This window comes from Staurois parvus, unplaced genomic scaffold (genome assembly GCF_062004578.1).
Source record: "Staurois parvus isolate SC_StPar_1 unplaced genomic scaffold, SC_StPar_1.0 ptg000166l, whole genome shotgun sequence".
NCBI lineage: Eukaryota > Metazoa > Chordata > Amphibia > Anura > Ranidae > Staurois > Staurois parvus.
In genome coordinates this window covers 5041396-5066940 of record NW_028317962.1, presented here as the reverse complement: position 1 = coordinate 5066940, position 25545 = coordinate 5041396, and the positions used below count along the sequence as shown (strand labels likewise).

General features: G+C 39.8%; 1 protein-coding gene across 1 annotated transcript in view; it reads right to left on the bottom strand.

Annotated features, from left to right (window-relative positions):
- Window positions 1-25545, bottom strand: part of COP1 (COP1 E3 ubiquitin ligase) — a 266316-nt gene that overhangs the window by 42021 nt on the left and 198750 nt on the right. The window contains exons 17-18 of the mRNA XM_089676332.1: window positions 22593-22717; window positions 21243-21403 (exon numbers count right to left, since the gene is read on the bottom strand). Of these exons, the coding sequence (XP_089532458.1) occupies window positions 21243-21403; window positions 22593-22717 (286 nt within the window). The remainder of the gene's footprint in view (window positions 1-21242; window positions 21404-22592; window positions 22718-25545) is intronic.

The window sequence follows — 25545 nt, the reverse complement described above, 5'->3', positions numbered from 1 at the left end:
CTCTCTTTCTGAAAGCGTTGAACTGTTTCTACAGCTCTTAATTGCAATTTACGAATCCCTGCCTTTAAAGAGTTTTTGTGTTAACTCTCTGAATAACTGGCCTGTGTCAACGACCGGGTTATGCGGACGATTATTTCAATTATTATAGTGTTATAGCGATATTGCGAGTTTCCTCTTTCTCTGAACAAAAAGGAGGTGGTGACAGTGTGAAGTGGTTAATTGTGTAATTAACCTGACCCAGTAACAATCGCTCAGGCTGACGACATATCAATCTGTTGTCCATTAGCTGGAAAATCGTTGTGCAGGGTGCAGCTGGGTGTGGCATTGTTTGGCACGTCACATAGTGGTTTTAGATCGGCCAGTCCTTCGGTCACGAATTTTGTGAGAAGGTCTGGGGTGTGATGCCGCGATTGTGACAGTGATGGTCTAAAATCCTTTACAGATCACCCCTATAGGTTTACACAGGAAGTCTAGTGCTAGAATTTCTGCCCTTGATCTGATGTTAGCGGTGATGCCTCACATGAATGGTGCAATCTGTTTACATACCGCCATGGGGACCGCTGCTTGTTTGTTTGCCTTTGGACGCAGATGGGGTTGATTTTTTTTTAAATGGGGGGAGGGGATCGGGGGGACAGAGTCAGCATCAGGACTGGGATAAGTGTGATTTAAAAAAAAAAGTTTCCCATACTTCTTTTACAACCAAGAATATTCACATGCTGTACATGTTTAGTGATTGTTCTCCTCCCTGCTTTATAAATATGCCACAGTGTGTGGAATTTGGCCTAGGGTAATGTCAGCTTTCAACTGTATGTAACATTGCACCGTTTTCTCAGCTAGCATAGCAAAACAAACCCTGTGATCATCAGAATCAAGGCTGTGCAGATGGAGAAAAAAAACCCCAAAAACACTATTAAACTTTGGTAGAGTTAATATACATTGGCTGCCTATTGGTGCCCTTTATCAAAAAACGATCTTCAGCAGCTGCAGATAATGGATCAGCAAGGATAGAATGGGAAAGGGTTATGTGATCTTTCATCAACAGCTTATTCATTCTTACTGGGCACCTTGTTCCTACAATTACAATTCAAAGAGTTTAGAAAACAGTAACACTTAAAATAATAATAACACAAATCTAGATTCAGATGGATATAGCTTTAGACAGTGAACTTTGCAGTACTGAATGAAGAGTTCTTGGCGCAATGGCCTTGTTTGACCTTGCTCACCTCTGTACCTTTTTATCTGCTTCTGATAGCTAAAGGGAACAAAGATTGGAAGAACTTCATAATTGGTGTTCACTCTATAATTTTACTCTACACAAAGTAATGCACTTATGAAAGCCGGAGCCAAAGTTCCTGTCCTTACAAATGACAATATTCAATAAATATATGTTTTTCCGCAATAAAAAAAGTCAAAGTAACAGATGAAGAGCATTTTTATGTAAACCACTGAAGGTTTATTGTTTGCAGATAACAGTATAGAAATTCATTTATTTTTGGCTTCTTGAGAACTCATATGATACAGCAACTGATATAACAAAATTGGTATGGCTCCATTTTATGGTTTACTTCAGCAAGTGTTTTATGTATCTATTTGCTTTGCCTAACAAGGCTGGAATGCCTTTCTGTGAAGAATGTGACGCTATATTGCATATTTAGGTGTGTTTCATCTATATTATGGGGTTTACTCTATCACCTAAATGTTCCCAGAGACATAGAAGACGTCTGATGTGACCCGTTAAGTGTTACACTGGGATTTGATTTTAATCTGTATCCCCCCCATCTTACAGATAATGCAATCTCACCAAAAATCAGTGGGTAGTGGTATGCTGTACATGTTTTTATTACATGCCACTGATCTTTGATGTGCTGGCATCTATTATGTTAACAATGACACAGCTGTCATGCACCCACTGGTTTTCTACAGCCATACAGATTGTGTGCAGAATGGACTTTTCATTTTCTGTGCATTCCCCACCTGTCAAAGGGGTTTCCCAGGCTGAATGCTATTGCTTTCCCCTTCCGCTAAGCTGATGATCAAGTGCTCTCCACTGCTCCATCCAAAATATGCACACATCTGTTCAATATAATTTATGCATTATTTGCACAGCAATCTTCCTGAATAAAATAGATCACTTAGCTGCTGAACACGCATGCATGGATGACCACAATATAGCATCAGTGAGTGGCCCCTTTAGGGCAAAGTGACAGTTTCTGTACTGTTCACTCCCAGACCAATTTATACTCTCCAGCAGTTCCCTGCAGCTCACCATAATACCTGGTGTCAGGTCATATAAAGAGCAGTGACATCCCCTACTTTTAGGTGTCACTGCTCAGGCCTAACTGAAGCAAGTCACATGCTCCCCTATACTATAAAAAAAATGGTATTTTGCAGCAGCACCTATAGAGGAGGAGTAGTGAGTAATGCCAGAGAGGAGGATGTTGTTTTCATGGGTTGGCCTTTACATCACTTTGCTTTGACTGGCAGGGTGTCTTTAAAGTGGTTGTAAGCCTCAGACATGAAATATGAACAAAGCATATCCTTCTATAGTATGTACTTGTCTTAGTTAAGAGCACCAAGTGTCATTTCTGTCAGTTGCTTTGTTCTGTGCTATCTGCATGACTCACGTCTCACAAGTTTTCCTGACACCAAGAGAAAAAAGGTGACAGGGGAGGGACCTCAAGCAGATTGAAAGCCTCAGCTCTATTCCTGTGAGCTGTGGGAGTGGAGTGTCTCTCTTCCCTCTAATCAGCTCTCAGAGCTCTCCTCACAGAGCTCTTCAGTGAGTAACTTCAGCTCTCCACCCCCTACATTTTGACAGCAAGCTTTATAAATTCAGCACTTTGAACGAATGTAGAAGAGAGAATGCTGCAGATAAACAACTTATGTAGGAGGATTTGTTTAATCTCTGTGTATCACCTGAGGCCAGTCCCTTAACTGGGAATGTCCAAATATACAACATTCTTACTTCATCAAAAGCAACAAGTTAAAAGTAACTAATTTTACTTGTTTAAAAAGAGTAACTCCACTTTTGTGGGAATAAAAAAAAAAAGCATATCAAAAAACATAGCGTGTATAATTGTGACAAGTCATACTGTGATTAAAAATTATCTTTTCTTTTCAATCTGCAGTACTGTAATTTTCTGTAAATTGCAAAGCAGTATGGTTACCTGGAGGCATTCTGTAGACAGATGGTGTACAAAATTCCCCCAAGATATATAATTTCCTACTTGTGTGATTGGCTGATTTTCCAGAAGTCACAAATTCGATTTTAGGCATCCCCTTCAAGTATCCGTTTTGGTGAGATACTTCGAAAGGGAAATTCTGTCTAAAAGATACAGACCCTGACACTTTCCTCAGAGCCCTGCAGTTGCAAGCAGCTGATTGAATTTATGAAATGCCTCCCTCCTCACTTTGCACAAGGACACAAACAGCTGTATCTTCAGAATAACAAAAAGTAGGAATCTGCAACAAAGTTTGTTAAAATACCTGCAATATACATAGATCACCCAGAGGGTTTTTTTTTTTCTCAACAAAAGTGGAGTTATTCCTTAACCCCGTCACGCCTAAGGGTAAAACAAATCTAAATGCCTAAGCACAATTTTGCAACGTTGACATGTTAGTAAAACCATACATATCATAACTACTTTGTACATCCAGGTGAATTATACTGCATTTTTTTCAGGACAAATTGGGCTTTCATTTGGTGGTAAATGGTAATGGATATCTCCTGATTTTTTTTTATCAAAGGAAAACTGCCCCAAAATAGAAAAAAAAATATTTTTTTTTTTATTTAGCTGTGCGTTTCTTGTTACTACCATAACCTACCACCAAAGAACAACCCAAAGTAAATTCTTCAGCTCTTGATGATTGCAGCGATACCATATATGTGTATGATATTTGCTGTTTTTACCCATAGTACAGCCCAGAAACAATAGTGCACATTTTGCTTTTGTCTTTTTTTTTTTTTTTTACCTAAAACACACTGACAATAACTGACATATAAAATTTGTTTTAAATCCTGACCTTTGACCCAAACACTTACCCTGGCACTGAACTAGATCAAACCTTGATCTAAGTATTTTTTCTTTATTTAATATTTCTTTATCTTTTTTTTTTTTTTTTACAAACATTTTTTTTTCTCTCTATGCCAGGAGTTAGAGCGATACAATGTATCTATTTTCTCCATATATAGAGAGAGAGAGAGAGAGAGAGAGAGAGAGAGAGAAAAAAAGGGGGGGCCGGGCTGTACAGTGCCTGATCACTGTGATAGCCAATCAGAGGCTACCACAGCGATCATGTGACCCAGAATCGGGAGTCCCGGGTCCTGATCGCTCTCAGTTATACCATGGTATTTGTGCTGGGAGCGCGCCGTGAGGTGACAGGTACGTAAGTGACAGGTACGCAAATATGTGGCCCCACGGAAAAAAAGCCCATTTCCGTGAGGCTGCATATTTGTGTTACGTCGGCGTCAAGGGGTTAGTATGTCACTTACATAAGCCTCTACTGCTTTATAAATCTTATAATCTAATGAAAGTAATAAGTCGGATAGATACAGATACCAGTACCAGCAAAAAGTCTTATTTTTTTGGACTGTTAAAGGAGAACAAAGCACCCAGAGTCATATGTCCATCAAACAGATTTTTCCCAGGGAATGTTTTAACCCAGATTCTCAGAATAAATGACAGAAATCAATGTGAAAGAAATTGTTGAAAAAAAAAGGTTTAAATCTAAAAAGCTTTGGCAGGAGGGTGACAGGGCCGCCATACATAAGCTTACACTGATCGTTGATGTGAAGATTCAGACCCATATGTTGTCCAGGCTATCACCTCTTTTGTCTAATGATGTTGCTACCACCTGTCATGTGTGAAAGGATTCCTCTTTGAATTCTAGTTAAAACATAACTGACAAAAAGACAAAAAACGGCAGAAGACTGTCAAGAGAAATTTCCTGATTCTGAACCCTCACAATGTGGCTGTGAAGATAAGATGACACATTACAAACATTCTGCCCTGCTCACCCACACCTACAACTAAAGTAGAAGTTTTGGATGAAGACTTGCTTTAAAAAAAAAAAAAAAAAAAAAAAAGATACCATCTGCCAATGTGGTTTTAATAAAACACTTGTTTCTAACAAAACGCTTTACAGTTGAGCCCTTGTACAAGGAGATGTTTTACCTGATGGAGAATGTACAGTGGATCGAAGCTTTTTTTTAATCTCTATTATAAATTTGTGCCTCAGAAAAGAGTTCAGAGTGAAACATGCTGCAAGCATTTTCTTAAGACAGCAATGCTGTTTAAATGTACTTTTGTTCCGTGTACAAAAACAATGAGTTCTGGAAGACGTCTCAACATCATTATGGCCTGAGGTACTACAAATTACTTTGTTCAGAAACAAAAGTGACTCTTTCAGCTGTGTAAGATGACATGAACAGAAGCGATGTGGACATGGTGGTGAAAAAAATAACCTATAGCTCTTGAAGAAAGAAAATAATCCCTTATTCCTGAAGTACTTGTTCAGATAGTCTACCAGCCACTGATCAGTAATATATACCTTGGTATATGGAACTTATTAAACGTCTTTAACTATGTTAATACGCTGCATGAGGACATATATTTTAGTCACATGAAACCTGCATATAAATCTTAGGGCCCGGTAACATCTGTGCATTGTAAAACACGCTATGAAGCTTTTAAAAATGCATATTGTGTTTTTAATGAGATGGGTTAAAATACAGCGCAACACAATGTGTTTACTCCCTGATCACCTGTGAAAAATAGACATAAGATTCAAGAAACAATTAAACAAACAAAACTAGAATACTAGCCAAAAATGTAGGTATAGCAGGTGTAAATCTTCAGGTGGGGACACCTGTCACTATGACAACTGTCTGAAGAGGAATTCCTCCGACTTTGGAGAAATCCCCCCTCACATCCCCTTATGTCTCAGCAAGGAAGTGAAGATAAATCTTCCAACCATGACAAAAAGCAAAAGATATACTGATGGGTTTCAACCATTGATTTGGTTCATCACACTCCTGCTTCTCTGAACCCCCCACACTCCCCCAAATAGAACACAAATAAAGGCACTAAAGTTGTGCCCCATTCTAACGTTAGCCATAAATACATCACTGAGAATGGCAGGGGACATCTGCTTGTTTTTCGACTTGCTGTCAGATGTGCATAAACAGCAACAAAAAGCATGTTCAAATGGTCTAATAACTGCTCATATAGCTTAACTGGAAAAAGCTCACAAACAAAAGCAAGCACTATCCACTTATGCCGAGTTAGAATTTAGAGGAAAGATCTGCTTAAAGTACTAACCTACAAGATTAATGCTCCTTTGCTTTTTAATAATAAAGCATACTGTGAAATCGGAAATAAAATGCAGCCAAATTCCGTCCAAAAGAACAATATCAAAATCTTTAACTACTTGCTGTCCAGCAGCTGTATTAACCGCTTGCCCGCCGCCCTATAATAGAATTACTGCTACAGGGCAGCAGGGCTGTGCAAAATCACACACACACACACACACATAAATATATATATACACACACACATATATAGATATATACACATACACGATTTACACTTCTGGGTAAGGGGTGCGTGCACCACCCCACCTGCGCCACCATTGGCAGCTACAGATGTCAATCACCGGCACCCGGCCGGAGATTCCCCACCCGCACCCGGCGTTCGCAGAGTAACAAAGAACATACTACTGCAGGGGTGTCAATCTGGAGGCCCCCCAGCTGTTGCCAAACTACAAGTCCCATGAGCATTGCAAGGCTGACAGTTGCAAGCATGACTCTGAAAGGTAGAGGCATGATGGGACTTGTAGTTTGGTAACAGCTGGAGGGCTGCCAGTTTGACACCCCTGTGCTACTGTGTATTTCTCTGCACAGCAGAGAAATACACAGCAGCATCTTTCCCTAATAAAACACACACAGCACATTAAGTAAAACAGCACAGTTAACCCTTTGATCGCCCTAGATGTTAACCCCTTCCCGCCCAGTGTCATTAGTACAGTGACAGTGCTTTTTATTAGCACTGATCACTGTATAGTGTCATTGGGATGTCAGTGGCAGTTAGTCAATTCCCCCCAGTGTCAGAATACCTGCCGCATTCCCACAATAAGTCACTGATTGCCGCCATTACCAGTAAAAAAAACAAAACATTTTGGTATATATACCGCCATTTGTAGACGCTATAACTTTCACATAAACCAATTAATTTACATGTCTTGGGATTTGTTTTAGCAAAGACATGTAGCAGAATACATTTTGGCCTACATTTATGATGAAATTTTTTCAAAATTGTCGATCTTTCTTTGTTTATAGCTCAAAAAATAAAAACAGCACAGGTTATCAAATACCACAGAAAAAAAACTCTATTTGTGGGGGGGGGGGGAATATAAATAGAAATGTCCCTTAGGATTGTGAACCCTTAGGACACACGATGGGGTACAGGGGCATTGCTTGGTTTTCTCTTTCAGTGAAAAACATTGTAGGGAACACTTTAACCCATACTATCACTAGAGCAGATAGCCAATGTCCCTGACCACTAGCCACCCCAGTACCTTGTCATTATGGTATTACTGCAGTATTATGGCGACACTGTACTGGGGCAGCTAGTGGTCAGGTACACTGGCTGGCTCCCTTAATGACTGTGTGCCAGTGCAGCTATACAGTGTCCCTGATCACTATAAACACCAGTATAATGTCATTATACTAGTGCGGCCAGCCACAGTGTTCTTGATCACTGCCACACCTGCCAGTGTCACCAGACCAGTGCAACCAGCCACAGTGTTCCTGATCACTGCCACACCTGCCAGTGTCACCAGACCAGTGCAACCAGCCACAGTGTTCCTGATCTTTGCCACACAAGTCCCAGTATTACCAGACCAGTGTAAGCCAGTAACAGTGTTCTTGATCATGACTACACAAGTCCCAGTGTTACCAGACCAGTGTAAGCCAGCAACAGTGTTACTGATTGCTGCCACACCAGTGAAAGTGACACCAGACCAGTGCAGCCAGCAACAATGATCCTTATTGCTAGCCACACCAGTGCCCGTGCAGCCATTAACTGTATCATTGACTCCTGGGAACCACAGGAACTTTTGTTTACCCTACTGTACTTTCTGGCTAGTTAAGATGGCATTCCTGGGGGCAGCCATATACCAGTAGACTAGGCTCGCTTGGCTTATAGGTACAGGTACTGCTATAGGTGACGCTACACTAAGCTATGTTCCCTGATCACTCATCCAGAGAAGAGTATTCATGTACATTGTTTTTCATACAATGTTGATTTTTGTGATACACAAGATACATGGTATGCGAAGTATTTGGTCCAAACATTAAAAAAGCATCACTCATGTGGTATCCCCATACTCAGGAGTAGCAGAATGTGTTTTGAGGTAAAATGATATGTCCATAATGTGTGTGAGAAATATCTTATTAAAATTGACAATTTTGTCCAAAAAATAAATGATCTTTTTTTCTGCATTTAGGCTTTCTGAACAAGGCTACCTTCCACAAATATAACTATGGGAAAATATTATGTTGAATCCTAAAGATAGCAAGCACCACGAAAATGGAGAAATTGGCTAGATCTGAGATTGTGAAGGTGCACTTAGCCTTTAAAAGTCACCCAATGAACCCAAGTGCAAATTTTCCATTTTTAGTGGAAGAAAGTTCCCTGGGGGCTGAAACTTCATTGTGTGCAATGGCTAGATGGCATGGATAAACGTAAAAGAATTCCATAATCATTGATGGTTAGCGGCGCTTTAAAATCCTCCCACCATTAATGAATAGAAGCCTTCCCTGTGCTGTTGTCTCTCTTCCTCTCAGACTGGAATCCTCCATATATGGCAGTGTTTACATTTGTGATAGCGGTAATGGGCAAACACAGCAATGACAATGCACACAGTCACTCTGATTGGCTCTTTGCATTGTCTATGATCTGCAAGGTTAATGATGACACAATTACAAGCATTGTACACGCACACCAACAAGCGGCACTAGGACATCCATTCAAAAACCGACCATTTAACTGCAATGGATAGCCAGAAGGTGGTTAAGCAGTGTTAAAGTAAAAAAATTTAAATAAAACTTAAAGAAACAGGAGTACAAAAGGACTCTCTCTCTCTTTATCTCATATCTGCACTTAAATCGATCCAAACCTCCTCATAGCATTCAAAATATTTGGCTGGCTTTCCAATTGAACAATCATCAGTCTACAGTCTAGTGCAATCAATATTCTGTTCTTTAAAGTTCAATGATACAATACCAAAAGGCCTTCTATTTCTAATAGCACGTTATCCGTACTTCTTCCTAGCAAGTTATCAGATATGTTTTCTTCAAACATTCAGGTCTTAGACAGTTCAAAGAAACCTACCTAAAGAAACTGATTAAAAATCTCTTGGTTTGGGTGTGCCAAAATGAAGCTTATGCGTCAAAAGTGCCCTCTATTGGCATACCAGCACCAGTCAACATCAGATTTACACTAAAAAACGTTCACGAAGATGATTCAGTTTTTTCTCTTCATCAAAAAACAAGATGACTGCATATTAAATAGAACAATGTAAGGTTAGGGTGAAACTTAACAAATGATGCATTTTGTGACTATATGTCACTTCCTCAGATTAAAGGTGTCCTACCTACCTGTGATGTATAGTTGTGAATCGCATTATTTGATGTTAAGTTGTACAGTGCTTCCTAAACATGTCTTTTTTGGAAGTTTTCTAGAGCAGAAGCTGAATAGGCAACAATCCTGCACAGTGCTGACCCTATGCAACAAGCAAAATCGAGACTCGCGCTTTGAAAATCGCGCTGTGGGAGTGCTTGCTCCCGCTATGCGATATGTGAACGGGACCTTACAGTGACCAAACACTGAGACCACTTACAGAAAACCTGGTCTTTGCCTATATGTTAAATGGAAAACTATAATCGTGTTCTAATGTTCTTTTTGGATACATTTCTAATTAGACCTCTCATGCATGCTCAATTGCTGTAATCTTTCTGGCTGTGAATGCATGCACTTTGATTTCATTTGATGCAAGAGTTAACTCAACACCCATAATGAAACTTGGGGGTTCTTGAAGACATCATTTAGCATCAAATAATCAGCTCCTGAGCTGAATGTGCTAAGCCAGCCAGACGTGGACAAATTAGCAGTCATTTGAAATCCACACCACATAGTTGTTTTGATTTTCTTTACAGTGGGAGCACTTTTTACATTTCTTGCCAGATTCCTGTGCATCCACAGCTTTCATTCTGCGGGTCTTAGAGATTTCTATTGAGCTTGACATGATTACACTATGCATGTCAATAGCAAAAAGAACAGACCCTAGATACCTGAGCTTCAAAAGACAGATTCCACTTGCATACTCGCCTAAGGGGGTCCCAATCATCGAGACCTGGACTATAATTTGGATGATAAATGCAGGGGTGTACTAACGTTTTTTTTTTTTTTTATGACGAATCCACATTTTCATTAACTTCGATCTTAAAAATGTATATACCATGTCAATTTTAAGTATATCCAGTTTATTTGTAGGAACTATTTGAATCGAGATTTAATGTTTGCCTGCGTGAATATGTTGAAAAAGTCTTAAAGTAGAACTCTAGGCAAAATTTTTTTTTTTTCCATATTGGATAGAGTAAGGGAGGGTTAGAGTAAGGGAGGGTTAGAACTCTTGTCAGCTGGTCAGTCATTGTGAAGATTTCCCTTTACTTCCTGTCCCATAGCCATACAAATGCAAATTAAGGGAGTTCCTTGGGGACCTCCAAGTCACCAGAACTAGTGTCCCATTGGAAGATTTCCCCCTTTACTTTTCTGAAGACAACACAAAATTTGGGATCTTCTTTTAATTTCACTTTCAATGATAAATGGTAAATAGGCAGAAAAGGTGAATCATCCACACGGGGGCACAGACTGCAATAAAAACCTGACAGGTGTTCCAATTTATCTCCACTCTATCAAAAACTAAAAAAAAATTAAAAAAAAAAAAAAGTTTGCCTTTAGTTATACTTTAAGCTTGTCATAGACTGTTTGAACCAAGATTCGAACCATCTATGAGAAAGCGGATTGTACCTAAGTCAATTGTAAGCTTGTTGGATTTTTACATGTGATTATTGCTAATGGCTATAACTGCTAGCAATAAAGACCGTTATTCAATAACCGTTATTGAAAGTGAAAGAAAATACCAAATTTTGAGTTGATATTGGAACAAGAATTGATGGGAAATCTTCAAATGTGGACATTAGTTCTGGTGACACATTGGGATTCCTTTACTTTGGAGGAATTTGCTCTCCTCTTTTGTCTATGGGGAAGGAAGAAAAGGGAGCTCTCCCCAATGGGGCACAGATGACAAAAGAAAAGCTAAAAGGGATATAACCCTCCTCACAGAATTCATAATTAGGCAGCCCATTAATTCTGAATGTACTGTCAACACATTGCAGTGCCGTTATAATGAACCTTTCTTCCCAATGCAGTGCACCACAGCACACAAAGCACTCATATCTGTGTGCTGGGGTTCCCTATGTATATTTGTGGAGGTGATATTAAAAACTATACAATACGACCACAACAAAACTCATAAGAGCACCAGCCAAATGTACAAAGAGTTCACATACATTTTTATTGATTTATAATGTGATGATTTTGCACAACTAATGCATTCTGGGGGTTATAAAACTCCACCTTCATAAGAGCATTGAATTTGTGAAATTGAAGTGATCAGATACCCAGGAAGTGCAGTGGATCGGCTGAGTTCTTTGCTGTGATCACAAACAATAATTAACCTGAGTTGAGAGCTTTCAGTTCAAGTTCACACCAATTCCAAGCCGTGATGAAGAGGGAATGCCGGGTTTGCGGTTTAACATCATTCCAAAATACATAAGAAATTATGTGGGCTCTCTGACCACTGGTTTGGTACTTATTAAAATGTATTACTTGCAAGCAAGGGGTACCCAGTGTTCCATGAGAGCAGATTTATAAGGGTCACGGTGCTCAATATACTGGACTGACCTTCTAAAATCATGAGACATTAAGAACAAAAATCCAGTGCCTCTTGAACACCTTCCAGAATGAAAAATACTGCATCCATGTAAGTATGTTAAATAAAACGTAGGTTAACGCAGTTTACATTAATGAGTGAGTCCATTTGCATTTTGTGTTCATTTTAAATTAATCTCAGCATAATTTAATGCAAACAGCCTTGTGTGCTGACATGCATTTTATTGCACATATTAACCTGAACGCAGTTTGCAACACAGTAAAATTCTGCTTTGACAGCAAAGTAGCTGTAGCCTTGCAGACCATAATACGTACATGCACAGGCTTCTGAAAAATAAACAAAAGCAAGCTCAGTTACTAAAACCTTGTCACTGAATTGAAAAACAATAATACATCACAGTGGCTAAATGAAAAGTGGTAGTAAAAAGCCCGAGAGCAGATAGCAGGAAGACAAGTCTTCAGACTGTTCTTTTGTAAATGTCAATTGCTAGCTTGCTGTATGCGCAGATATTCCTGCTGGGGAGCAGAGCACTGATTACTAATAAATCACCTCTTATTTCCCCAAAGTCTACTTTGCTATAAATTAACTTTAAAGGGATGTTTGAGTTCACTCCAAATTTGGTTATCACAGACAAAAGTGTTCCTGGGTAATATGCAGCACTTTAGCATGGTTTGCTTTAGATTAGTCTGTAGGAAAAACCTTAATACACTGTTTTTGCATCATTTACTAGAGAGCAGCAAGGTTAAAAGTTTAAATTAGCCAAAATAAATCACGATAAACAAAACCCTATTTTTTTTTTTACCCTATGTACCTAGATATTTATATTAACCATCCCTCACAGTACTGCCCCTGACAATGCCTATCTTGCTTTCTCATTGAAAGACAGGTACCATATTTGTTCATGACCATACAGGGTCGGCATCGACTTCCTGGACATGTAAATCCTGGAGCAGTTCCAGATTAGTGAGCTCTGGGAGAAACAGAACCACAAGAGCTGTTTTTCTTATAATACAACAGGTCCGATTTTTTTTCTTTTTAATTTTTTTTAATATAAAGCTTCACTACAGGCAAAAGCTATTTTTTTTTTTTTTTAGTCAGCTAGCCTATTCAATTAGGTATTCTGTCTTTCCCTGTGTTGGAGTGCTATGCATAATATATTAAAGTGATTCTAAAGGTTGTTTTTTTTTTTTTTTTTTTTAAAAACAAACATGTTATACTTACCTGCTCTGTGCAATGGTTTTGCTGAGTGCCCCCAATACCAAGGCTCTTGCTATGGGGTCACTTGAGCAGGTGTGCTCCCGTGAAGAGATATTGTCCGTTAACACACAGTGTGGCTCAGCCCCGCCCTCTCCTCATTGGCTCTCTGGCTGTGATTGACAACAGCAGGAGCCAAGGCTCAACCTGCTGTGTGAGCCAATGAGGAGAGAGACACCCAGGAAAGCAGCCTCTCATGCACACTTGATTGAGATGGGACACAAGTAAAAAGGGGGGCTGAGGGGGCACCCAGAAGGTTTTTTACCTTAATGCGTAGAATGCATTCTATGTATTAAGATAAAAAAAACCTTCAGCTTTTAGAACCACTAAGCTGGTTAAAAAATGAACCCTGATACTTTACTCAATCACCTACAAAAATAATTGAAGAGCTTGAATTAATCAACTTCCCCATCCCCCAACATCACCTGAAAAGGGATGACCATATTGCAAAATGGTAATAACCACAAAAGTAAATAACATTTTGTACTGAAAATGATTTACACTTAATCTAGTTTATATGACATTTTCTTATTTTCCTTTAAACTTTACAAAGCCTAAAACATTCAAGAAGTATTAATTCATTAAACAATTCTTGCACAAGTATCCTCTCCCACTCCAATCATAGCCTCCAGCTGCTTTAACCTTTACCTAAGCTAAATTTTCCACTTAATGATTCTTTATCTGCATCTACTGGTTGATCACAGAACTGATATTACTTTTACGTACTTTCTGCACTTGCATCACCCCTCCTTCCTTCTCAATCGCCTTATCTGCAGTAATGAACTTTCAGACAAACAGCCAGCAATTTGCTCGGCTTCTAATGATTATGAGGGACAGAGACTAAATTAATATGCAGATTCATATTCAGCTCAGTGCAAGAATACCTTAGGTATTGTTCACAGAACAGCTACTGCAGCAGCAAAGCTAAAACAATAACCAAAGAACAAATCTAAAAATAAATATGTATAATAGACTCCATTCAGTCTACATTTTCTGCGCCAGATCCAATGGAATGTTGTACAATTCTCACTTCCATTTCTTAATTTGTTTAACAGAGCTTTCTGAACTCCTTTATTGATGCAAAGTAAGACGCTGTTGTAAAGAAGGCAGTGAAGGTCAATGTGCCATAAAAGAACAGGAAAGCAAAACAATATCTTTCTTTTCCAGCACAATGGAATCTGTTATGCATTTGTTCAAGTTTAGTGATGAGGAGGCCTAGAAGGAAGATAATGTACCTTTCAGCAGAACTTGGAACTGAACAAATACTGATAGTTAAGAGTTAAGAAAATACTCACTAATTTTATCAACAGTGGATGCCTATGGTCCTGGAATGGGCAACACAAATGGAGAGGGACAACACACCTTGAAGGGGGTCAGCTGTATTCAAATACAGATTTTTCCTAGGCAATGGAGCGAGTCCAGATGGAGTAAAATTACAGAATCCTTAGACCAGGACAAGGGGTCTCAGGGTACAGGAACACCTGGGAAGATACATTGTTGGGTGCAGTCTTACAAGTAAAATGGTGAAAGAAGATTCCAGACACAATAAGTCTATGGGCTGAAAGGACAGAGAGACTACCCGATGACCAATCCAAATGCACAAACAGCACCCAACTTGTAGATTCGGGGACAGAACTTCATGTCGAGAAAGGCTTGTTTAAGGTTTTGTCAGACTGCCAGACCTAGAATAGATTTGAACAGCCACTGTCCCCAAAGGCCATGTGGAAGAAAATGTTTTCATATAGAACACCACCGCAGTCCAATACCTTACCCATGAAGCCAACACATGAGTACTCACAGAACCATGTGAACTGGGAAGCTTTAGCAAATAAGCACAACTAAATAAAAAAAAATTATAGCCATGTCTGCATGCACAGAATAAGCAAGGGATCAATTGTAGTACTAAAGGAATCTCCTTAAAGTGAATTTGACCAGCAAGCGATGGTTTAACAAAACTAAAAAACACATACAGGATGTGGTCTTTCCAAATTTCGTAATGAAGTCAAAGAAAGGGAATACTTTTGTGATAGTCTCAAGACAGGACTGACTCTCCCAATAAGAGCAGCAGACAAATTGTTCTGAATGATTATTCCTTCAGAGAGCACACAGAATCCACAATCAATATGGATCCACAGAGAAGTTCACAGTGTGTGTCAGATTCAACAGAAGGTGAAAAAAGTGATGTTAATGGCCCATGTGTCAGAGACTGATCCCAGCAGAAAGCTGAACCAGGTCATAAGAAGCCCCCTTCACACAAGAACCAAGTGGGACTAAGTGCTGCAGTTTGCAGATGCAGAGTTACCCCACTTCAATTTACGAGAGGTATTTACCAGAGGCAGAAAGTGAAGGCCAGACAAAAATAAAAGTGTAAAGATCCAAACTATACCCCAACTGTCCAGATGTACTATTAAGAGCAAAGAGGTGGTCTGTAAAATGGCTGATCAGTACCATGCCCGCTAAAAAAACAGTGGCCACAGAGAAACACTGGAAATTAATCCACTGGCCCTCAAAAGCCATGGAGTGAAGCACTAATCTGTGATAATCAGTGTAGATGGTGCTGCATGTAAACTTGCAAATCAAAAAGGAGAGAATTTGAACTGAGACTTACACAGCCTACAGAAAAGTGTAAATGCATAAACGAGTACAACCTGATACTGCAACAGCAAGATTTTCAATGAGGAAGTGATGTGGACCAACTGCAAATACACTCACCTGCACTTTATTAGGTACACCTGTTCAATTGCTTGGTGTAACAAATTTCCAGTCAACCAAATGGCAGCAACTCAATGCATTAGGCATGTAGATGTGGTGAAGACGACTTGCTGAAGTTCAAACCAAACAACACAATGGGGAAGAAAGGGGATTCAAGTGACTCAATGTGGCATGGTTTTTGGTGCCAGACGGGCTGGTATGAGTATTTAAAAATCTACTGATCTACTACGACTTTCATGCACAGCCAACTCTAGGGTTTACAGAGAATGGTCTGAAAAAGAGAAAATATCCCGTGAGCAACAATTGTGTGGACGAAAATGTCTTGTTGATGTCAGAAGAGAATGAGCAGACTAGTTGCTGTGACATTCACAGGTGGTAGGGTTGGAATTTGGTGTAAACATGAAAGCATGGATCCATCCTGTGTTGTATCATATATATATATATATATATATAGACAGATAGAGGAGATGTGCCACCAAACATTATCAGCATTCATTGTGGGGCAATGAGGTTTCTTATTAAAACATGTTCTCAGACTGCACAGCATACGTTCTACAAACCACGCACTCACATGCTTCTATGCATGTGTTCCCATACAATCTTACAGTCACCACCACATTTTCAAACAAAATGGCCAGTCAGCTCTAGTTGCTGCTACAATAAATACCATATACTGTATGTATCCTCAGTACCTACAGAGAGGAAACCTAAACCCAGAATAAATGATCCACCTGACAAATGGCTTGATCAGAGTCCTATGTAAACTGGAACACAGACAGTAGTCAACAGGGACTGCAAAACTGTTGCAGAGAACACCAGTATATCTAATGAACTGGAAACCTGTGCTACCTGGCATTCACAGATTTCCATATTTGGCCTGTAGCTGACTGGAGAAAGTTTCCAAAAGTTCACGTAAGTTGCAGAGAACATCAGTATAAACTGAAAACTTCAGATTAAAGTGGAAGTAAACCCACTTAGGTAACTTTTACCTACAGGTAAGCCTTTAATAAGCACGAGAGTAACAACATCGTGGCTCAGCCAATCAGATGGTCACAGCTTGCGAACTTGGAAGGAAGACCAGATGAAGATGGAAGCCTTGCCGAGTTGTGACAGCACTCCGCTGGAGGACTTAGTTTTCAGGTAAGTCTTTCATAATGTGCTAGTATGCGATACATACTAGCACATTATGCTCTCAACTTGCAGGGAGAAGATCTTTTTTTAGATTTTTGGGGCATTTTACTACCGCTTTAATGGTCGACTAGAAAGCCTTCCAAGGTTTAACATATCCAGCATAAAATCCACCAGCACACATTGTCTGAATGGAGACTTTCAGGTTTTAACATATGCGGCATGAATCAGCAGCTGGTAATAGTACAAAAAACTTCCAAAATGAAGAAAGAAAAGTAGAGCTGAAAAAAACATGTCTACTCCCCTGAGAACACTAGCCAAAAAGGCATGCCAGTAGTGGGTGGAGTTATTCTATGTTGGCAAACAGAAACAGGTTTGTTTTTGTTTTTTGGTTACTATTACTCCTATAAAGGGCAGTACAACCCGACAGTTTAAGAATCTTGTGTCTCAAAACATTTTTTCTATTAACCTCAGGGTTGTATTTTATTGATCACCATCATTAGCAGAATGATTTTGGATTGAGTGGGAGAAAAAAAAAATGGGTGGAAGTAGGAAAGACTGCACAAGCATAGTGTGCTAACCTTTATAGGATCTCAAATCTCAGAGCAGCAAGGAAGCAAAGCTAACTGCTCACCTATTGTTGTATGGTCAAATGAACCCACATGAGGTGGGGTTACATATACAGCGCTGTGAGAAAGTATTTGCCCCTTCCTGGTTTTTTTTTTTTTTTTGCATATTTGTCATGCTTAAATGATTTAGATCAAACAAATTTTAATACACAAAGACAACCCATGTAAATACAAAATGTGGTTTTTAAATGATGATTTATTAAGGAAAAAAAGCTGTCCAAACCTGCTTGGCCTTCTATGAAAAAGTAATTGCCCCCTCTAAACCCAATAGCTGGTTGGGTCACCACTGGCGTTAACAAATGCAAAGCAATTGTGATAACGGTCAATGAGTCTTTCACATTGCCGTGGAGGAATTTTGGCCCACTCTTCTTTGCAGAATTGTAATTCAGCCACATTGGAGAGTTTTTGAGCATGAACAGCCTGTTTAAGGTCCTGCCACAGCATTTTAATTGGATTTAAATCCGGACTAGGCCACTCCAAAATCTTAATTTTTTATTTTAGCCATTCAGAGGGACTGCAGGATCTGAGTCCCTGGCGGTGTAGTGTGTTACTGATGGTAGCCTTTGTTACGTTGGTCCCAGCTCTCTGCAGGTCATTCACTAGGTCCCCCCGTGTGGTCCTGGGATTTTTGCTCACCGTTCTTGTGATCATTTTGACCCCACGGGGTGAGATCTTGCGTGGAGCCCCAGATCGAGGGAGATTATCAGTGGTCTTGTATGTCTTCCATTTTCTAATTATTGCTCCCACAGTTGATTTGTTCACACCAAGCTGCTTGCGTATTGCAGATTCAGTCTTCCCAGCCTGGTGTAAGTCTACAATTTTGTTTCTGGTGTCCTTCGACAGCTCTCTGGTCTTCACCATAGTGGAGTTTGGAGTGTGACTGTTTGAGTTTGTGGACAGGTGTCTTTTATACTGATAACAAGTTCAAACAGGTGCCATTGATACAGGTAATGAGTGCAGGACAGAGGAGCCTCATAAAGAAGAAGGTACAGGTCTGTGAGAGCCAGAAATCTTGCTTGTTTGTAGGTGACCAAATACTTATTTTCCACCATAATTTGCAAATAAATTCTTTCCAAATCAGCCAATGTGATTGTCTGGATTTTTTTTCTCATTTTGTCTCTCATAGTTGAGGTCTACCTATGATGCCAATTACAGGCCTCTCTCATCTTTTTAAGTGGGAGAACTTGCACAATTGGTGGCTGACTAAATACTTTTTTGCCCCACTGTAGTTTCCATGTGTGATTCTTTGGTATAGTCTTAATACTGCTGTGCATATACAGGTGAAACTCGAAAAATTAGAATATCATGCAAAAGTTCATTTATTTCAGTAATGCAACTTAAAAGGTGAAAATAATATATGAGATAGACTCATGACATGCAAAGCAAGATAGTTCAAGCCGTAATTTGTCATAATTGTGATGATTATGGCTTACAGCTCATGAAAACCCCAAATCCACAATCTCAGAAAATTAGATTATTACATGCAATCAATAAAACAAGGATTGTACATAGAACAATATCGGACCTCTGAAAAGTATAAGCATGCATATGTACTCAGCCCCTTTTGCAGCAATTACTGCCTCAATGCTGCATGGCATGGAAGCTATCAGCCTGTGGCAGTGCTGAGGTGTTATGGAAGACCAGGATGCTTCAATAGCGGCCTTCAGCTCTTCTGCATTGTTCGGTCTCATGTCTCTCATCTTTCTCTTGGCAATGCCCCATAGATTCTCTTTGGGGTTCAGGTCAGGCGAGTTTGCTGGCCAATCAAGCACAGTAATCCCACGGTCATTGAATCAGGTTTTGGTGCTTTTGGCAGTGTGGGCAGGTGCCAAGTCCTGCTGGAAAATTAAGTCAGCATCCCCATAAGGCTTATCTGCGGAAGGAAGCATGAAGTGCTCCAAAATCTCCTGGTAGATGGCTGCGTTGACCCTGGACTTAATGAAGCACAGTGGACCAACACCAGCAGATGACATGGCTCCCCAAATCAACACAGACTGTGGAAACTTCACACTGGACTTCAAGCATCTTGCAGTGTGTGCCTCTCCATTCCTCCTCCATACTCTGGGTCCTTGGTTTCCAAATGAGATGCAAAAGTTGCTCTCATCAGAAAAGAGGCGTTTGGACCACTGAGCAACAGATCAGGTCTGTTTTTCTTTAGCCCTGGTAAGACACTTCTGACTGTGTTTTTTGTTCAGGAGCAGCTTGACAAGAGGAATACGACATTTGAAGCCCATGTCCAGGATCCGTCTCTGTGTGGTGGCTCTTGATGCACTGACTCCAGCTTCAGTCCACTCCTTGTGAAAGTCCCCAACACTTTTCAATGGCCATTTCCTGACCATCCTCTCCAGGCTGCGGTCATCCCTGCTGCTTGTGCACCTTTTTCTTCCACACTTTTCCCTTCCACATAACTTTCTATTAATGTGCTTTGATACAGCACTTTGGGAACATCCAACTTCTTTTGCAATTACCTTTTGAGGCTTTCCTTCCTTATGGAGGGTGTCAATGATAGTTTTCTGCACAACTGTCAGGTCAGCAGACCTTTCCATGATTGTGATTCCTACTGAACCAGACAGACCATTTAAAGGCTCAGGAACCCTTTGCAGGTGTTATGGCTTAATTAGAGTAGGACACTTTGAGCCTAGAATATTGCACCTTTTCACAATATTCTAATTTTTGGAGATTGTGGATTGGGGGTTTTCATGAGCTGTAAGCCATAATCATCCCAATTATGACAAATCACGGCTTGAACTATCTTGCTTTGTATGTAATGAGTCTATCTCATATTATTTTCACCTTTTAAGTTGCATTACTGAACGGGCGACACAGTGGCTAAGTGGTTAGCACATCTGCCTGGCAAAACTAGGGTTGCCGGTTCAAATCCCAACCACGGCACCACCTGCCTGGAGTTTGCATGTTCTCCCTGTGCCTGCGTGGGTTTCCTCCGGGTACTCCGGTTTCATCCCACACTCCAAAGACATGCTGGTAGGTTAATTGGCTCCTGTCTAAAATGGCCCTAGTATGTGTATATATGAATGTGAGTTAGGGACCTTAGATTGTACACCCCTTGAGGGTTAGGGACCGATGTGAATGTACAATATATATGTAAATTCATGGTGCTATATAAGTACCTGAAATAAATAAATGAACTTTTGCATGATATTCTAATTCTTCGAGTTTCACCTGTATATATAGCCTTGTATAGAGGTAGTAATATTGGGATCATGGTTGTGGCCCATGATACTGTTTTTTTCTGCCGGAGATTCTCTTATGCAATTGTGATCTGAGCGGCTATACAGCCACTGGATTGATAACTTACAGATAAATATAATAGACATCAATACATCTACAGTACTTCACACTGATTCAGGCATATTTACATCCTGTGGTAATTTTTAAATATAGTATGCGTCGCAATAAACTGTCTGTATAACCCTTCTCCATTATATGAAGAACACACATCTAATAATGCATATGTCTAGGCACAGTAGTAACAGGAAATCTTACCCCATCAGGAAGAGCTCTCCAACATACAGCACTAACAAACTCATTGGTGTCGTCTTCTTTGCGGTCTTTGTCCAAAACACTTTTTACTGTGTCAAACTTGAACGTCAGCAGGGTCTTTGAGAGGCCCTTATAGTACAGGTAGAGGGAATTGTTTTCACTTCCTAAACAAAAGTGAAAATCTATATATCAGTCCTCATGAACTAATCATTTAATACATTGTAATGACAAATTAAAATTCAAACATACAAAGTTTTTTAATATAAAATTGTTTGCTTTTATAATTATACAGTATGTGCCTCATATGACTATATGCCCCATCATGCCTATTTGTACCTTGTAATTTTAAAGCTACCATCTTTTCAGCCCTACAAAATAGCATTGACCAAGAACTGAATAGTTATTTAAAAAAAAAAAAATTATGAAAAGGGAAAAAGGGTGAGAAGCATATAGGCTGCAATGAAGCAGGGCATCCAGGCAACCTTTTCGATGTACTTGTTCCTTCTTTTTTCATGCATAAGATTAGGGGGCTGGGAGCATGTACGATTACAGGGCTGCCGGGGATGCTTAATTTGCTATAAATTAGTATCTTGAATTCGGTTTGAGTACAGCTTCAGAAATCTTTATCCGTCATCAGGCAAAAATCTGCATTTGTAAAATGGTTCAGAAACCAATAGTTCTCAACTGAAATCATAATGGAAAAAAAAAAAAAATATCCATTTGTTTAACCAGTTGTAGACACTGGGCATGCTACACACACCACAAAAAAACGTAACCAAGGTGCACTGGGCATGTGTGGTACACTCTGTACTCCTGTCCCAACTTCCCCTCGCACTTGCTGCGATTAATTAGCATTCAAAATGATAGCCATTTGCTGTTTAAAGCATTTGTAAAGGAGATGTGCCAGCAATCTTAGCACCTCCTCTTCTGTGTCTGCCCTCACAGCAAGCGCTTACTATGATGGCAGACCATGAAGGTTCAATACTGGGCTGGACTGTATGAATTCATTAACACAGCGCAGCTTGGCCCTGCCTCCATCCACGCTCTGCTAACAGCAGCAGGTGCCAATGGCTCTAACTGCTCTCAGCCAAGCTGGTAAGACCAGAGAGAAAGGAACAAAACAGGACTAGCCTTAGTCTGAACAATAATGGACTAGTTCACTGTAAACTTGCAGGAACTGCACTCATGTAAACACTTCAGGATAGAGATAACGCTGCACAAATAGGTTTTTTATTTAATACCAAACACTAGCTAATGATCACAGCTCTCCAAGCTAATTGTGGTAAAACACAAATTATCTAGGGAAGAGTAAAATTACACATGCTTAAGCAGAGAATTCAATAAAATACTGACCACAGGCAATATAATCTCCATTTGATGCTAAACCAACAAAATTCTTTTCATTGATATGACCCTTGAAGGAGCGCAGGCAATGTGGTCTGGAGACATTCCACAGCTTCAGCTGGCTGTCCGTTGACCTAAAAATTAAAGAAGCAAACTTAGCAGAGGGGAATGAAAGTGTAATTAGTATTATATACAGGAATATTTTACTGAGAGGTGTACATTGTACATCAGCATTGCAAACTTTTCCATCTCAAAAAAGGTACAGTCAGGTGTTAAAGAATCATTCAAGTTTTTTTTCTGCAATATTTAACTTCAATACTGAAATTTCCTCCACAGTACTTTATTCCTGTCAGCCAACATCCTCAGTCTGATGAGCAGCATCTATCAACTTCCTCTGAGCCCAAGTTGCCCCACAGGAACCTGTGTCAGGACAGTGAAAGGAAAAGCAGCACATTGATCAACTCTCGTTACTTTTCTCACTCCTACTACCAGCATTCTTCTTGTTAGCACATGAACGGACTTGGCTCCTGTGTTTTTGTTTTTTTTTTTAAATGCAGAATACAAGGCAGTGGACTGTTAGCAATAACTGCTTCATGTGACCTGATCAGCGAAAACTAAAATATTGTAATCTTAAAAAAAAAAAAAAAAAAAAAGAAAAGGGAAACACTGATTAATAGAAAAAAAAAGACAAAAAAAAAACAAAATGTAGCTAAGGTGTTGACAACTTTGGAGCAAACTAATAATAGGTTGTTGCAAACAGATATTGGTCCTTAAAGCTAAACCAGAAATAAATTCTCCTGCGCTCTAGGACCCAGGCGGGTGGCAGATGGATGGAACCAGAACTGGAAAATTCGCCCACCAGTGCATATAAAGTTGTGCAGCTCCAAACAAGGCTGGGAAAGCCTGACCAATACTGCAAAGCGAAACAAAAACGAGAAGCGCACCAACCTTGCGCATTACCGCAGTAACAAAAATTTATTAAATACAAAATGATACTCACAAACAGCGAATAAAATCAGGCATGCGAGTCCTCAGAGGGACTTGAAAGATAAGGAACCAGCGCGAGTCCCATCATGGGGGTAGACACTCAGTACAGCTGATGCGTTTTGAAGGGCATCCCTTCTTCATCAGTGTACAAATGAGTTGGTCTGTTACTGAGGTAATGCGCAAGGTTGGTGCGCTTCTCGTTTTTGTTTCGCTTTGCCTTAAAGCTAAACTCCAGCTTTTAGTGAAGCCTAAATAGTTTGTTTGGATCAAGGGGTCCAAACGAATGATCACATCACTAAGATTCGGGGGCTAGGAGCACTATATCAACTGTATGTAGCCCTGCTACATACAGTATACATGACAGTGTTTCGGCAGTGGCATGAGAACATCCTGTCTCACTCCTGGAACAAAATTCGGTCAGGAAGCTTTGTATTCTATGAATGAACACTAAGCTTTCTCTGATTGGCTAAGGAAGAGAGGCAGGCAGATGATGTCATGTTCTCCAAGTCAGCCAATTACAGGAAGCTTTGTGTTCATTTATAAAATACAAAGTTCCCTGTGAAAGGCAAGATGCAGCTCAGACCAACTCATTTTTGTGCAAGGTGTGGGATGTGAAGTTCCCATCCCACTATGCATACAGCAGGCCAATCTAGTAATGAAGGTAATAGTTCATTTGGATCAGCTTTGTCTAAATTAACTAAACTATTTAAACATCACTAATAGCTGGAGATCAGCTTTAAAAGAATTGTTGTATGTACAGATCTATGCATATAGGCAAGGCATAAATAACTCAGGCATAGTTTGTTAAAATAGATTTAAACCCAACCACTAGAATCTCATATAGGCATTAACATTATCACTTAGAAAGCCTATTGCTTTATCATACATCACGGGGCAGAGAGCAGCCTATTTATGTGGGTTATAGGCCACCTATAGGTGAATGGACACTGGCAGACCAATCGGAGAGGAGGTCCTCCCCTATATAACCCCCTCCTACCCAGGGAGTACTTCAGTTTTTTTGCAAGTGTAAGGTGGATGGTCACTGAAATTCAAGAAACACAGCAATTTGCTACCTGCAGGACATTCGGTAAGGTTTTACATCTACTTTAAAAGACCTGAAAATGCCTGCACTAATCTCTCCCTATGCACGTTATCAGCAGCACTTCTTATACTTTATCACAGCTAAAGCACAAGGAAACACGGCTGCTGAAATCCCAACCTTTTATAGTTCAAAGGCCAGGAAGAGCATTTTGGACTCCGTGTTGAACTCCTTTAAATCCTTGGGTCCACGAACATGAACTTCATCCCTATTCTATAAGTCTGATTCTGTCCTTGAGCAGTGAAATATTTTTAACAAACAGTTCTGTGAAATGGATGACTGAGATGCAGCAGGATATTGTCTTGGTGAGTGCTGAAGGCATCATGAGCAATTAATAAAGATGATGATGAGGGTCTGCAGATCCTTTTCTGCAGTTTAACTGGAGAGCAAATGCCTCAACTCACTGAAACAGTGATCATGTTGTTGTGCGATATATGTCAACATAATTCCATTCTTCTCTCCATCCTTCTTCTAAAAGCCAATGCAGTCTCAGTCCTTCAGGACTTTGCACTGATAATACCACCTTGTTAGTTGTGCCAAACAATCAGAAAAATAGCAATATCTTGAAGTGTACCTGTTGGAAAGCCACTGAATGGCATTATTACCACTTGTTTATAATGCCTAAAATGTCACTCATTTTAAACAGCAGTTTATGTGTTAATGAACTGTGCCTTTATTTTTTTCTGTAAAAGGTGAACTTAGTCTCTAAGAGGAGCTAAAATGTGTGTATTGCTAAGAAAAACTTGTACTTGTCTGTATTCATTAAGTTTTAATTTGTCCTTGAGCATAATCAGGGATAGAAAATTATTATTTTGCAGAAAAAAAATGTGCATTTATTATTTTATTTCCTGCAGGAGCCTGGAAAGCATTGCACAT